Below are 15,853 nucleotides of genomic sequence, written 5' to 3'. Positions count from 1 at the left end.
TTTCAGAATATTTTGACTTCAATATTGTAGGAACCGTCACATTATATTACTTTGGTCGAACGGCAACAAAATGACGGTATCTCTAAGACTGATTAACATTGCTAAATTAAATTAGCAAGCATATATCCACGCGTAATACTCTTAATAAACAGTTTTCTCGTATCTGTTACTACGCATCTTTTGTATTCTTTATGATTACTATCGTTAAAGTTTGCAACATACGTACTAAATATGAGATTTAGTCCTTTCTCAAAGAAATCAATTAATTTCCTTACGTCCGAATCTACCTAATTCCAAGTGATGTCGTGCAAGAATGATCAATAAAATTAATCAAACATTATTTTAACTAATTAAAAAGGTTCGTTCAAAATACACGCGATTTTCACGATGCGATCGATTTGCCGATAACGTTAGTCACGACTACCATATCTATTTCCTTGGCCTATATTTAATTAATTCCTTCTCCTTTTTATACGAACGCACATCAGCATTTTAATGTGCACATTTTTTTCGTGCGTAGCTGTCCTTCTTGGAAAGACCGGAAATACAGGTGAGAAGAGATCATTGAAACTGTATAACAAGTCTTTATAGATTAATTTGTTCAACTTCGCTCTTCTACGGTTATTTTCCTTTCATTTTCTTCGTTTTTTCTTCTCATCATCTAGCTACATTCACTCTTCTGCAAGGTGTTTTAGAGAATTATGCATCGAATAAACTAGATGTGAAAGGAAAATATAAACGTATCGCTGATCTTTTATTTTGTATTCGGTCATTAATATTCTAATTTATTAGTAATTTTATATTACTTGCACCTATCGTTTCTTGATAATTCTGAATTCTGAAGCAGCTACGGATCTGATCTTCTCCCTTTTTCGTTTACATCTTTATTCACTAATTAGACTTGTAATTATTGTTACTTGCTTAATTGATAGAACGAAGATCACCTAATATTTTTCCAATATGTTTCAATTAAACTTTGAATTCGTGTGTCTTGTTTCGTAATATTCGACAATATAATAGAGAGATCGCAACGAAGGATAATAATCCTTCACCAGATGCTTGTATATTTCAAAACCTTTTCTTTAGTCAGCTACAAGACTTATGCTGTTAAAAATTTTTAAATAATATGGCGTACATATTAGAAAAGATATCTTGTTTAGCAGTCGATAATTATTAATGTAATAATGCATGTACAATCACCGAAGATATTGTCTATAGGTTTTGTTTAAATCTTAAATATAACACACGTGGAAATAAACACTGACACGAGTTACACGAAGTAATCCTCCATAACGAAATTTCCCCCTTGAACTCCTTTCCTCTGAATTTTTATTTTCTTTTGACAAAAATGTGATCAATCAGCCGAACACATCAATTACACCATATTTTCATAAGTATTATTCTCTTTAAACATAATTATACAGGGAGCTTCAAAAATAAGTGGTCAGTCAAACTTTGGTGTCGTATTCTACCCTCCCTAAAGATGGAACGACAAGAATGAAAAGAGATGATCGTGAGAATCGAATACCAAACTTTGACCACCTATTTCTGAAACGCTCTGCATAATGCGCTATGTATATAATCGCTTTTTGCAATTAACTATATACATACTTACAAACTTGCACGTTGAAACATTGTATTATATACGGTACACTCTAAAAACAACTTTAAACAAAATCACTTTACTTAAATAATTTATTCTGTAAACAATATTTTAGAAATTGCTTGTAGTAGTAATGCAAAACGCGTCTACGCAATTAACAAACAAGATAATATCCGTAATACTACCAAAGCTATCTTTGTTCCTATTCTTTGTATGTTAGTATTACAGCATGAAGCATGTCAATTAGGAGATTATCTTTTCCAAAAACAAAAGATAGAAAAAAAAACAGGGGTGAAACGATTGTTTTATTCGATTGGGCGCTATTGTAGAAATTCGAAAGAATAGAAAAGAATCGAAGAAAAATTGAATAATCGAATTGATTTCGATTTTGAAGGGTCTACCGGAGGTAGTCTCAGTCCCGTGACGTCCCTAGCGCTCAATTCCCTTACGGGTACACCTCTAAATGGATTGCAGGACTCCTTGAGCAACGCTTACTCCAGCTTACAACAATATGCAGGTAAGCGGCTATATCGGACCTGTGCTTGTTTCTATTTGATCAGAATGTATTCTTGATATTAAATGGCATATTAGTATTGTTTAACTTGCGCTAATGGTTAGTAAAAAGTGCTGTTCTAACAAGTAACTGTGCGCCTTAAAGCTCTCATTGGAAAGACGACGGTGACCGTGGAAAAGAAAGAATTACATAGTGAGTAACTAAACGTACAAACGAAGTGGAATGCCTGAATTTTCTTAGTGACATACGATGTGTAATGCAGGACTACGTTCTGTTTGCAATCGATTTGCACGTAATCAAGTATTAAAATCTGCAGTGGTTGTAATGTGCAAATGTATCTAATTTAAGTCTTTACATAACCTCAAATAGTTTTCTCTCTCTCTTTCTCTCTCTCTCTCTCTCTCTCTCTCTATCCTCTCCCTCTACTCCTATTAACTTTTTTAAATTATGCAAATTTGCAGAAAAATAGTATGAGTTACGGTTTTAAATTCATGCATATAAAATTAAAATTTCTCGCAGAGGGTAAACAAAATATTTAATTTGAAATACATCAAGCATATGACCGCCACTGTATATACAAATCCCAACTCACAAGATACGCAATTTATTTAAAAATAGAGGAAGCAATAGAATAATGATTTATCCGTTGTACTATTGAAAATGTACTATAGTGAAACCTATACTACAAATAAGGATCGCTATCAATAACTGATCGTTTTACATGTTCGATAATTCAAAACCACAATGAGACCAAAAATCAACCAATAATTCAAACCTCCAATCGAGCCAATAACTACATATTGTATCTGCAATCCAATAATCGGAAACCATAATCGAATGAACGATAGTAGCCGTCAAAATGCGAATCTCGTGGGATGAGAAGGAACAATGCGTAGCAGAATATCAATGGAGGAATAAGAAATCGGTGATGACGAATTTTATGGTTGCAGGGTTCCCCGCGTTCACGGCAGCGGCAGCCGCAGCTGCGGCTGCGGCCCAAAAGGCAAAATTCACCAGCACGGACAAGCAGATAGAGGGTCCTGAAGGATGCAATCTGTTTATCTATCATCTACCACAGGAGTTCAGCGACACTGACTTGGTTTCAACATTTCTGCCATTTGGAAACGTCATCTCGGCAAAAGTCTTCATCGATAAGCAAACACAACTGAGCAAGTGTTTTGGTAAGATGCGTTATACTCTTGCATCGTTTCTCGTTAAACGTATATACATACTATTGTATATTTCGTCAATTTGTATATATTTTACTTATACATATTACCGCCCCCTCTTCTCCACCCACTGACCCAGCGATAGACCATTCGTTAAGATATATAAGTTAATGATTAACTAATGACCCAACTAAATATGTAAAGTTCTAGCCGATAAGTAATATTTAAGAAAAATCATAAAAAGTAATAGTAACACACTAATGTTTCTATAAAATGAGGAAAATTACAGAATTCATACTTAAGTAATATATTACAAAACAATGAAAAATAATTTACAGGCTTCGTGTCGTACGACAATGCGGCAAGCGCGCAAGCAGCGATCCAAGCGATGAATGGCTTCCAAATCGGCATGAAACGGCTGAAGGTCCAACTTAAACGATCCAAGGACGCATCGAAACCCTACTAGCCGACGTCGTCCACCGTTTGTAGGTAGATACCAAGGACTTCTCGGATACCACGGCTCGGAATCAACGACCTTGGTGTCCTTAATCAAAAACCAAAAAAAAGAAACCACTATTGACACATTCCATAAATCTCGCGACGTCGATCATTGATCGGGAATGTTTCTCGGTCTGGATAGATAACAGATAGATAATTAAATAGATAGATGGATAGATAGATAGATAGATAGATAGATAGATAGATAGGTAGATAGATAAATAGATAGATAGATAGATAGATAGATAGATAGATAGATAGATAAATAGATAGATAGATAGATAGATAAATTGATAAATAGGTAGGTAGGTAGATAGATAGGACTAGGTATTTTCAATCGACCAAAGTGTCCAGCAGATATCGCTAGCAAAAAATCTCTAGTCAAGCAGTAATTTTTATGAAGGTCAAAGAAAAATCCTTAATAGTCTTCTTTGCTTTTAGACGCCATAAAGAGGAATTTACGAGACTGTGATAAAATTAAAGACTTACTATATCATCATAACTGTGTTCCGAAGAATATATAATTAGGAAGAACGTTCTATAGATACACATATAGATATCTGTATATTTTGTTCTTGTAAATGATTGGAGTAGCTCCAAATGAGAACTAGTTTTCTCTAGAGTTCAAATCTCTCCACGTGACAGTCCGTCCATATTATCAACATGCATATTTTGATTATTCTTATATCGAGATGATTATATCTATTTTTCTTCGTTTGACTGCTGTATATCTGTATTTCCCATGATATACGTGATTTTTATCGACCGTAACATTCTTCGAAATCAATATCTCGTATTATGGATAGGATTCAATGGCGCTTACAAGTGATAAAGAAGTTTTGTTCTTGTTGAACGCAGTGGTAACTCATCGAATATTTCGGTTCCTGCTTTTTTTTTTTGCCGGTGATGAGATACAACGAATAACTATTGTGTATGTCTTCTTTCTCTATCTCTTTTTTTCTATTTAAATTTTGTTTCTTTCTCTTACAACGCTTTCCGAAGCATAACTAGAAAAGACATTGTAGTATATACATGTTCAATTAGCATGTAGATCGTTGAGAGCTTTTTTGTAATACGTATAATTTACGTATCCTTTGTGATCGTGTAAGAGACGTTGTGTTTGTATGCAAATAATTTTAGTTCATAGAATATATTATATACGTGATATATTCCAAATGAAAAATCCCAGAAAGCTATAAAATAAATAATCTTTTGTCTATGTTTCGAAACTGTATTTAGTAGTTTCTAGGATTTATTCAGAACATTTTTCATTAATAGGACCTTTCAAAATTGTATGTATATTTCTTGCTGTACGGTATTTCAGGAAAATACGAATCGCAGCAGAACAATGATACTTAATCGTGCCGCATCAAAACGAGACCTAAAAGTATTCTTAAATACCATTGCTCGATATACGTACATATTCGAAGATGCAAGCCTGCCCATTCTAGCCCTTTACCGCCCCACCAGCCCTCTTAATTCGCGCCAGTGGTGTAATCAAAAGTTCATTTCGTTGCAAACGGCTGCCAATCAAGCTTTCTGTGCTAACTTTTGTGCACAAAGTGGAAATTACGTAAACGTGAAGTTTCACTAACCAAATTCACCATGTAGCTTCTCCTCAGAATATCAGAGTACAAGTAGTTCGCTTTAAGTTTTTTTCTCTCACGCAACGTTTTAGTTTCGTACGTTTAACTAAACTTTTGTTGTTGTTGATCTTATTTTTACTTGTTTGTCTTACTATTTTTAAAAGGTCTGCTTCTATCGTTCCTTTTTTAATCGTTACATATGCATTATATTTATATACTTCTACATCTACATATACACATGTATATACACACACACGCGCGCACACACACACATATATATGCTTCCAGTAACTTCGCCGATAATTATTTGTTCGTTATCCGACATAAGGTACCAATGAAAACAATCGCCACGATCTACCTTACTAATTTAATTTTCTGATTACGCCACTATATTTTACAGTTGTAATCGCGATGATCAGTCCCCCGTTGTTGTCGTCATTCTTTCTTTTTTCTTTTTTTTTTTTTTTTTTATTGTACAGGGTACAGAGAACTTGGAACGTTCTATCGTGACAATAATACTCGTATATCGAAGTTTGATGGTTAATTTACGCTATGACGCTTCTTTAGTTGTTAGTACTAACATCGCCGTGTGTTCTTTTTTTCTGGGATGTCGTCGGACGCCGGGTACCATTATTGCCAGCAGTGGTTCATCGATTTTCTTCTTCCTAAAATATGTATTCTACTATTATAAAGTCTTTACTAACGGTCGTTCGATTTGTTTATTTACTTACTTATGCAAAGAATCGGCGCGTCGATGAACCACGATGACATGAAAGAAGCAACAAGAATCGAATAACATTAAGACTGATTAAACGATAACGTTAACATCCTTAATATATTTCTTTTATTAGAAAGTATTTAAACAGAATAGATCCTTGTCGCTCCTACATAGGAACGATGTACCGACAAACTACCCGTGTACACGTTGCGCGGTGACATTGTATCCACAAGATCCTGCGACGATGTTTTTATTCGACTGATTTACATTAGCAAATTCTGGTGGGTTGCAAAGCGCTACTATCTACCTCGGTGAACTCGCTAGTCTCTATATATTCATTTTATGTTTGCTATCTTTTTTTCAACATTATCAAGTAAAGAACGCGAAAGGAGAAAGTTGGCAAACCTATCAGGATCGTTGGGAAAAGCAGAAAGCAGCAAAACGCGGACAGTCGTAAGGAAAAAGTTCCGCAGGTTCTAAAAAGAAAGTTTGAATGAACGTCGCGCTGGTTCGTCACCGTGCACGTTTACGCGGTGTAATATCCTACATATCTGGTGTGTGGTGGTGACTAACCTGTCCGTGTGTTTGTTTGTGTGCCAGCAGGTGGCCTGTGACGTTGTGACCGTGTTCTCGATCGGAGTCGCCGTGCCATGTCTCAGTCAGTCGAATCGGTCAATCGTTCGATCGATCAGTCAATCGATTAGTCAATCGATTAGTCGATCAGTCACGATTCCTTGGTCAGCCTCTTGATCAGTCATTCTGTGTCTGTCGGTACCTGTATACACCTGTCCACTCTCGCTCCTCTACAAGAAGCGGCAGCCCGCTCTACTTCCCACACATATACCATTGTATTACCATACGATGCTTCCTACTCTTTTTCCCTACACGACCACCCTGGAAGAAAAGCAAAACAACACCTCCTCCAACGAATCCATCCACCTATGCGTGCACCGTTTCCATCTACGGTCACCACTGCTTGGTCAGTACGACATTTAACCGGGAATAGCAGCACAATGGCAGCACAGTGATTGTCAATTGTGGCGAGTTACAATCTGTGAACGCGCCGATCCGTGATAAATAAAAAAACTGATATAAAGAGAGAAAGAAAGAGAAGAGTCCTCAACGATCATCGGCCAGCTTTTAAAAACTCTGGACCAGGTCGGTGCGAAATTAGTCGAGGTGCGGAAACGGAAACGAGGAATCGTCGTGGGAAAAATAAACGCTCGATCGCGTGTTACAAAAATTCGAGAGAGACCAGGGAAACGACGATATATCATCGTTCAGAATCGAACTAGCATGTAAAGAGTAGCTAAGCGGAAGCCGGAGCACTACCGATCGATCACTATGTTTTTATGTTCCTTGGGCTAAGCTGTAACACACCGCTACATTATCTTTCTGTTTCTCTGTATGTGTGTATATATTTAATTATATTTTTCACAAAACCAGTTTATAATTACTTATAGCAAATGCCATAACATATGTATCTTTCGGCGATGTAACAACCTCACTAGAGAGTAACATTGCTCTTACTATATCGCCACCTTGTACGTAGTTAGGGATAACAGTGATTCTAACAAATATTACAACAAGGTTTAGTTGTATAGGTAGACTCTACCTTAATCCAATCTACCAACTATACCTTGGGTTTTGATGGTGCACGTTTTGATACCATTGCCACGATAGCTGTAGTCAAACTGCACCAGTTGACGTTGCAATCCAAAACAATTTAACTGAACGAGTCAATTACATATTATCCGTTATTTTTACAATTTTACAATGCAGGTTCAAATAAGAGCTTGAGTTTTAATGGATTAAACAAATTCACAGTAAACTGATGCACGCAGTAACAGTGGCCACATAGATCCCTTTATCCCGAAAAAGTCTATTGCGGCCATAACTTGACATGCTCAACCAAATACGTGTTCTGATAGAAATTTAGTCGGTTCTTTTTCCATACTAAATAGGACTCGCTTAATCGTTTTGATATTGATTCTTGAATTGTCAAAAATCGGTCGTACCTTTCATCTTAATATCGTTTTAGTTTCGTTCGAAACTGCAATGGAAACACCGCTTCGCTACTCTTTATTTTGTATAATACTGTCATAGTTCGGCAACGCTTTGTACGTGGCGACAACTCTGAAGTGTAACACACGCTACTTTATCTCTTTGTTTCTCTGTATGTGTGTGTATATATATATTACATAGCATATGCAAATGTATGCAACCCATATATCTGTGCATGTGTATGTACGAAAATGTGCGTATGCGCGCGCGCGAGCCATGCGATCTAAAGCTGATACGAAGGTACTGTAGAAAGAAAAAATAGGATATAGTTACCACGATCTTTCAGTCGCTTAATTTACCAGCGATTCGAAATAAATGAGTGATGGAAGGAAAACAGGCAAGGATCAATTTTAGATCGCAAAGAATTCTCCGTGGACCTCTAGCGTAAGAAATATTTGCGTACAATCACTAACTAGCCGTTAAAAAAGTAAAAAAGGAAAACAGGAAACGAGACAAAAGCAAGAATGCTCGTTCTGTGAAACGGAACTTGTATACCTTATTGTATAATACGAAAAATACTACCGCGCCCGAGTTCGCTCTTCGATTGAGAATCGATTTTATCGGCTCGCTTTCGGGATCGGTGTCAGCATCGCGAAGCGCCTGTTTATATGTAGATAAAAACGCGCACTGGTGACTATAGTGCTGACTCTAGTGACTCTAACTGAATAAATAATAGAGAAAATAACGTATGTAGGAAATGGGAAAAACCATTGAAAAAAAGAATAGTAGAACGAGATGAATGCAAACAAAATGTGCTAGAACGAAAAAATAAAAAAGATACCGTGGTCCGAGCGAAATGGGCAGAGTCCGATTTACTGTTGTAAATTAAAAATAATATAATGGTGTAAAGATTACCAAAAAAAGAACCAAAAACAAAAAAAAGACAAAACTGGAACAGAGGAGACAAAACGAAGTGTAGGGAAAAACGAAATACATAAGTAGCATTTTTTAATGACTTTGTGATAACGTTATACCGTATATAGGATTGGACTAGGGTCGCTTTTTAACGTATGTATGTATAATAGAAATAAGCGTGGTATGAGAAACTTAGTGATGCAAAGATTTTGAAGCGAAAGAAAATCATAAGAAAGGAAAGAAACGCGAAAGAAACGAAATTGTTCATCAGGTGACACTTCACTAGCGTGCACGCGATCATTCTAATTTTCCTTCTTTCTTTCTTTCTTTCTTTCTTTCTTTCTCTCCCCTCTTCATCACTCGTACCAAGGAGGTACTTACGATTCACGTTTTTAATTATGATCTCCAGTACATATGTTCGAGTTTGTAGACAAAATACGTACTGACGGGTAAAAGAAAAAATTGTACGTGTGAGTACACAATGAGAAGAAAACGGAAGAAAATTGGGAACATTCGAAAAATGGTTTACGATCGTTGACATGGTGATCACATGTTGGAAGGTCATGTGATTGTATACGAATTAATCTTGAGTCAGTAACTATTTTTGTTACGTTAAATGCGACAAATATAAATAATTTTACGAAGTACGTAACAGCAAATCATTGTACATTGTTAACTTTGTCTCTTGTCTGTATAGTGTTTAAGTTTTTAAAAACGACGTAGAATGCGGGTCAGGATATATTCTGTTAAGAATTTAAAAGTTTTAATTGATCCTTAATGGTTCAGAATTTCTATACGAGAGCACTTACGTCGTTACTGATGCAAGATTAACTCAACGGCGTCACTGTAAGGTACTTAATTTCATTGTAAACCTAGAGAAGCATACGATTCCTGCATAGAAAAGCACGAAAAAAAGAGAAACAGGATCTTGAAGAGTCCAAAAATGATAGCTGACATTTTTTACGGTAAAGCTAATCCAGTCTGCGTGTTCCTTAAATTTTTTGTTATTGTCAGTTCAACGAAGACTTTACATAGCGTCACTACATCTGCAGTGTCACTGTATTATTCGAATATCAAGAAAAATGAATCATGGCTCGCTAATGAAACATCGCAAGCTCTCCCTCTGAACGACAAAAATATTGAAAATCGTAAAGGGAAGAGAACGATGTAGTAAAAGCTTCGTCTTCGACTTGAACTAGATCCGATCGCTTGTTTTGCACGAAATGATCGTGAATTTCATAAATTGAGCCGTATCAACAAGACAAATTTCGTTGGAAAGTATAATCAAATTATTTTTTATATCGAATCACTTATTGACTTGTGCACGAAGGAAAAAGTTAATGATGGATTCTAGGATTGACGAATAATTAGAATCACAGAGAATAATAAATAATATAGTTAAATCGCCTGGATTTGTCTTGTGGATATGATTTAAAAAATCTATTCGTTATATACATCGAAGAACGAAAAACAGCTGAAGTGCATAAGCGATCATGGCTGGCTCTCTTTCTGTTGCTCATTTCCACGAATCGTCCATTCGTCATTTCCCCTATCCTTTTATTCTTAAAGGATCCGTTGAAATTTTCAATTTATAGATATAATCGATTAGAGAATCTGATTTCTTAGAAAATTCTCTTTTAAGTATAATAATAATAATTTAAGCGTCATCCGATGACACTAATGCACGATTTACACGCACGCGTCAAACCAAATGAACGGAGCAACGAACATTTACTTTTTGCATATTTGCAGAGAAGAGTAAAGTAATATGTAAGATGATTCATTAAAAACAGATCGGAAACAGAATAGAGTGGAAATGAAAACAACATTTATTCGAAGTATGTAAGATAATTAGAGATCGAATCCATAATGAAACCACATCTCGTCACGGTCTTTTCTATTTCATTCGCTATCCATTGACATACATATACAGTATAAATCAATCCACCCAAACACCGTTTCAAAAGCTTGGTTCATCCATAATCTCGTCGAACATTACGGTTATTACATACGTAGAACCATATGCTTCTCTGTCGTCTCAGACGATATGCTTCCAGCGATTCATGTTCACATGTTCCTTTCCATCAAATTGAACCTAGAAATATTTCGGGACATCGAAGTCAGCTATTGAGCCATCTTTCATAAGTTATCAAATCGAAAATTCGTAATAATGTCCCCAGACTCGTGTCTTATCAGTCGCTCCATGTTAATTTAACATTGATTATATTTTATTCTGCGTTTCTAATTTATTTTGTCATAAAGAGTCATTCTCCTACTCGTTTGTACGATAATTTTGACCGTATTTGCACGATTTTTGATGGATCATCTCATATTGATCGTAACGTAGGTGTTCGTTGCGTCATATTCCGTGCCAATTACCAAAGACGTCTCTTTAATTAATCGATGTACTTACGCACCGTGTTAACAACTAACTCTTCCTCTTTCACACACAAGCACGTTCAGCCGATATACATAAATATATAACAATTAACTAATTGTTTACGTGGAGTTACACGTTTTCTTAAGTTTTTTGTACACGTGAATACAAATGGAGCCTAGTCAGAAGTAACATTATGAATTAATATAGCATCATATTTTTCTTTCTTTTTTTTTTTTTATATTTCATTCATTTACCAAATTCTCTTCAGCACGTATGTTAATTTCGTTTTTAAACAAAAAATGAAAGAAAAAGGTCGGGAAAAACAGTGCTGCTACGTTGATCACCATTAGTACGATTATACTTATTATTATTGCTATACCCCACTTTACCAATTATTATCGTTGTCCTCATTATTATTACAATTGTTACTATTAGTTGAATCATTACAATTTACCCCTATTACTCTGTTGGTAAATTATTAATGTTAATTGCGACGTAATTATTACTATAGATACGATTCTTGGTGGTATCGTTATTGTAAAACTTTATTCTTATCATTATTATTACTTTTATATGTTATTATTATTTATAGGAATGGTGTTTACATTATTATTATTATTTTATTATTATTATTATTATTATTATTATTATTATTATTATTATTATTATTATTATTATTATTATTAATATTATTATTATTATTATTATTATTATTATTATTATTATTATTATTATTATTATTATTCGTAGAAGCTTTGTTTGTTAGATGAAAATTGTGACGCTAAGCGAATTACTTCGATCATGGTGCAATAAAAAACTTTTGGATCGATTTTTACGAAAGCTTCGCAAGAAAATGAAACGAACAAGGATCACTCGTCAAACGTACTTAATAAATCGTCGTACTTGTCGATTGTAGAAATCTACATATTTATTTTTTAATGTCAGTTTTTTGTATATTTTGTATGATTTATTTTTTTTAATGAATTTCAGCATGTCCGGTGAATATCAGAGATATATAAATTTATACGAGCTACTCAGGAACCAAACTGATCCACCTTCTGAAAAATTCTTAATTTTAATAATAGAATATACAATTAGTGTCTAACTTTTTAAAAACCAAATGATTACCTCTAAAGTCGGTAAATTTGGTTATTGTGTGGCTCGTGTATAAGTTTAAAATAAAGTGTATGATCCTATTTCGTTTCGCATTATCGTAACTACCATTGCTGTCAATAGCATTGCAATTGGTTAATTACTGCTCGATTATGTATTATCTTCTTTTTTTTCTTCGTTTTAAATGCCAGATATGTATGCATAATTCGCAACAGTTATCATGTTCAACGGATATATGTATATATATATTTCATCCCTACAATGTTAACAGATTATAGTACTTTATTTTGCTGTTTTTCTCTTCCGTAGAACGTGTTTTCTTTTTTTCAATTTTTTGCTCTACTATTACTATTAATATTACTATTTTTATTTTATAATTTTAGAGTTGTGCGTCTAACCGCGTTCGTTTTCCTTGGTGCTCTTATGTGTGCGAATTTTTAAAAAATGCAGCGCGTTAATATGTGCTATGAACAGACTCGAAAGACGATCGTTCAAAAGTGAATTTGATGTTCAAAATTAAATTAACATGCAAGCAAACTGCATGTGTTGAAGATCGATTGATATTTCATATTTATACATAATAAAGCAAAAGAAAATATTATGTATAAGAGAACATACTTTGACCTTATAGTTAAATAGAAATTGTATCTCAAATTGAGCAAAGTCTATAACAATTTAATCTTTCATTCGTATCGTAGGTGATACGAAAAGTTTCTAAAGATAAAAGAAAAAAATACTATCGTACCAACATTTTTCAATAACAAAAAGAAATGGATGATCGCCGTTCGAGGTCTCGATCACGACAGAACCGAATATGCATTCGCGTGGAAGATCGACGAAATTCGATCGACCGCCTGAAATTAAACAAAAAAAGAAGAAAGAAAGAAACACCACGGTGAAAACGATCGTGAATAAAATCAAAGAAAAACCAAATTTCACCGCTAAAACCGCAAACTAATAGCAAAATCCTCTTTTCTGTCCCTGCGCACTATAAAGGCTCTACACGCGTGTGTATCGTGCGTATGTGTGTGTGTGCGCGTGTAATACAAACAACCTATATATGTATATATATGCATATGTGTGCGTGTGTGTATATATATATATATATGTATATATATACATACACACAGATAGATATATATGCATATGTATATCACGCCTGGGCATTACGTGTGTTTCTTTCGTGTATGTGCGTATAGAGATACATGTACAAATAATCAATGTATATTTTACGTGCGCTATAATCGTTCTTGTTGAACGTGATCATCCGCGTCACCCATCGTTATGTTTAAAATGCTTGCGTTTATAGAGAAAATAGTTCTACATATTTTTTTTCTTTGTTTTCCGTTTAATTTTTGTTTCAATACCTATATTTATATATTATATATATACATACGTATACATATATATATATGTATATATGCATATATATATATATATATATTTTTTTTTGTTCTTTCTCTGTTTTCTTTTTCTTTCGCTGTATCTTCTTATTGTTAGCGCATCAATGGTATTTTCCGACCATCATGATCGATCGACGAAATAAGGGAAAAGTAAATATCGTCGATCTTAAATATGTTCTTTTTTTTCTTTTCCCATTTATCCTTTTCTTGTGGTATACCGGAGATCAGCATGTGGCGTATGTTGAAGTAATAATACATTGTATTTATTTTGTTGGTTTAATTTTATTCTTTGCTTTTATTGCCGTCCATCGTACCAATTCCTCGAACTCCCATCTACTTGTCAGTCGTCGTTTCCAAAACACTTCTCAGTTCTATCTCTCTATAAAAGTATTTACGATAAAGTTACATTACAAAAATTACGTTCGAATAGACCGTCGACTTAGTTAGCAACGATACCGCCGATACAATTTTGCAACATGTTTAACTCTCAGACATTACGCTGCACTTGTTAAAAAGATACTACAACGAGTGAAATTAGTGATCACATTTCGGCTGAACGCATTTCCTACGAAGTTTTACATTAATCGTTATCATTATCCCCCTTCGTTGTATGAACTGAATGTTCAAGTGTAAGTACTTGATTATGCAAATAAGTGATGTTGAATAATATTACTAAAACGCGGATTGTTAAGATAATTTAACGATCCAAAAAGGTGGACGCTCAAGGTTGGAATCGAAGTATCCGTTCAATCTATTCGACGAGATACGAGAATCGTTCGTATTAACTTATCCAGCAGTCGTCCATAATCTTCGAAAAATTTACAAAAATACTTAAACACATTTGATACTGTGAATATTTTACCAAACTTGACACCTTTTACATAATAACTAGTGGTTCTAAATCTAATTTTAAAGAACGTTGATTTTAACGGTCAATATTCCTTTACACCCATCAACCTTCCAGTTATTTGTCTATTCACGAATATTAAATATTGGGTTGTCCGAAAAGTGTCTTTCTTTCTTAAACGTGTTATTTACAACAGTGCACCTTCGTACAAACGTGAAACCAAGTCTGTGAAATGTCGCGGTGTTTATCTCAACAGAACAAAATGGATCGTACGTAATTCGACGAAATAAAAACAAAATATAAAACAAGAAACGTTGTGCGTCTATTATTTCCTCATAAAGCGAAAGAAACTTTTCGGACAACATAATACTAAAAATATTTTGAAAATTAAATATCAATAACTACCGAATAATCTTTCACTTGTAAAAAGCTCTTTTACGCGGAAAAACATTTTAAATTCGGGATGAGAATGAATTAATAATTCAAATTTGATATGTATATATATTTCTTTAAATTCTCACATTCATGGTTTCATGCCTTTTCAAATGTATGTAGCCATCGTGCTGGAACAGTTAATAAAACGTTAATCGCAACGAAACAGAGGCGAACGAACGTCAAACGAAAAAGAAAAGATGATGGTGGTGCTAGCCATCGAGCCACGCGAGAACGATTTTTATACATTGTATAAATTTTGTACATAGTCAAGCATAATCCAGCTGTAACAGCAACTTTGATAACTATCTTCATGAATGTTCATTGTGTTCGGCCTAACTAATTCGCTCTTCGCTAGGACGAGAATGTATATCCGCCCTTTTGAATCCTTTACTTAACGAAACCAAACAGAGGATGAGAGAAATCGATTTACGATAATTAAAGCTACGTAATTCCAAAATATACTACTGCAAATATTTATTGTATCACTCTCAAATTTAAAACTAGCTCGTGTAACTCTTTTATAAAATTGACGTAAAATCACAATAATATTTTTTAGAAGAAAAAATACTTTTAATTGATTTTCACATTCAGCAATAAAAGTTTGTGATACGTGATACATGTATGTTTTAGATTCGTGGAAATTTATTCGAATCGCACTGTACGGATAG

The 15,853-nt window shown here is 34.3% G+C and overlaps 1 protein-coding gene across 20 annotated transcripts in view; it reads left to right on the top strand.

Annotated features, from left to right (window-relative positions):
- The window catches only part of LOC117238212 (CUGBP Elav-like family member 2), a 353,266-nt gene extending 341,659 nt beyond the window's left edge, over positions 1 to 11,607 (top strand). For 6 of the 20 annotated variants that reach the window (XM_033502919.1, XM_033502921.1, XM_033502926.1 and 3 more), the window contains 6 exons: positions 521 to 550; positions 1,998 to 2,120; positions 2,262 to 2,309; positions 3,068 to 3,298; positions 3,625 to 3,775; positions 6,689 to 11,607. In XM_033502919.1, the coding sequence (XP_033358810.1) occupies positions 521 to 550; positions 1,998 to 2,120; positions 2,262 to 2,309; positions 3,068 to 3,298; positions 3,625 to 3,752 (560 nt within the window). In that variant the 3' untranslated portion in view covers positions 3,753 to 3,775; positions 6,689 to 11,607. The remainder of the gene's footprint in view (positions 1 to 520; positions 551 to 1,997; positions 2,121 to 2,261; positions 2,310 to 3,067; positions 3,299 to 3,624; positions 3,776 to 6,688) is intronic. The other 14 variants (XM_033502939.1, XM_033502937.1, XM_033502938.1 and 11 more) reach the window with 6 other exon arrangements.
- Positions 11,608 to 15,853: the final 4,246 nt, after the last annotated feature.

This window comes from Bombus vosnesenskii, unplaced genomic scaffold (assembly GCF_011952255.1).
Source record: "Bombus vosnesenskii isolate JDL3184/JDL3185 unplaced genomic scaffold, Bvos_JDL3184-5_v1.1 scf7180000013444, whole genome shotgun sequence".
Taxonomy (NCBI): domain Eukaryota; kingdom Metazoa; phylum Arthropoda; class Insecta; order Hymenoptera; family Apidae; genus Bombus; species Bombus vosnesenskii.
Note: the sequence above shows the minus strand (reverse complement) of the source record. Positions and strands in the feature narration are given on the sequence as shown.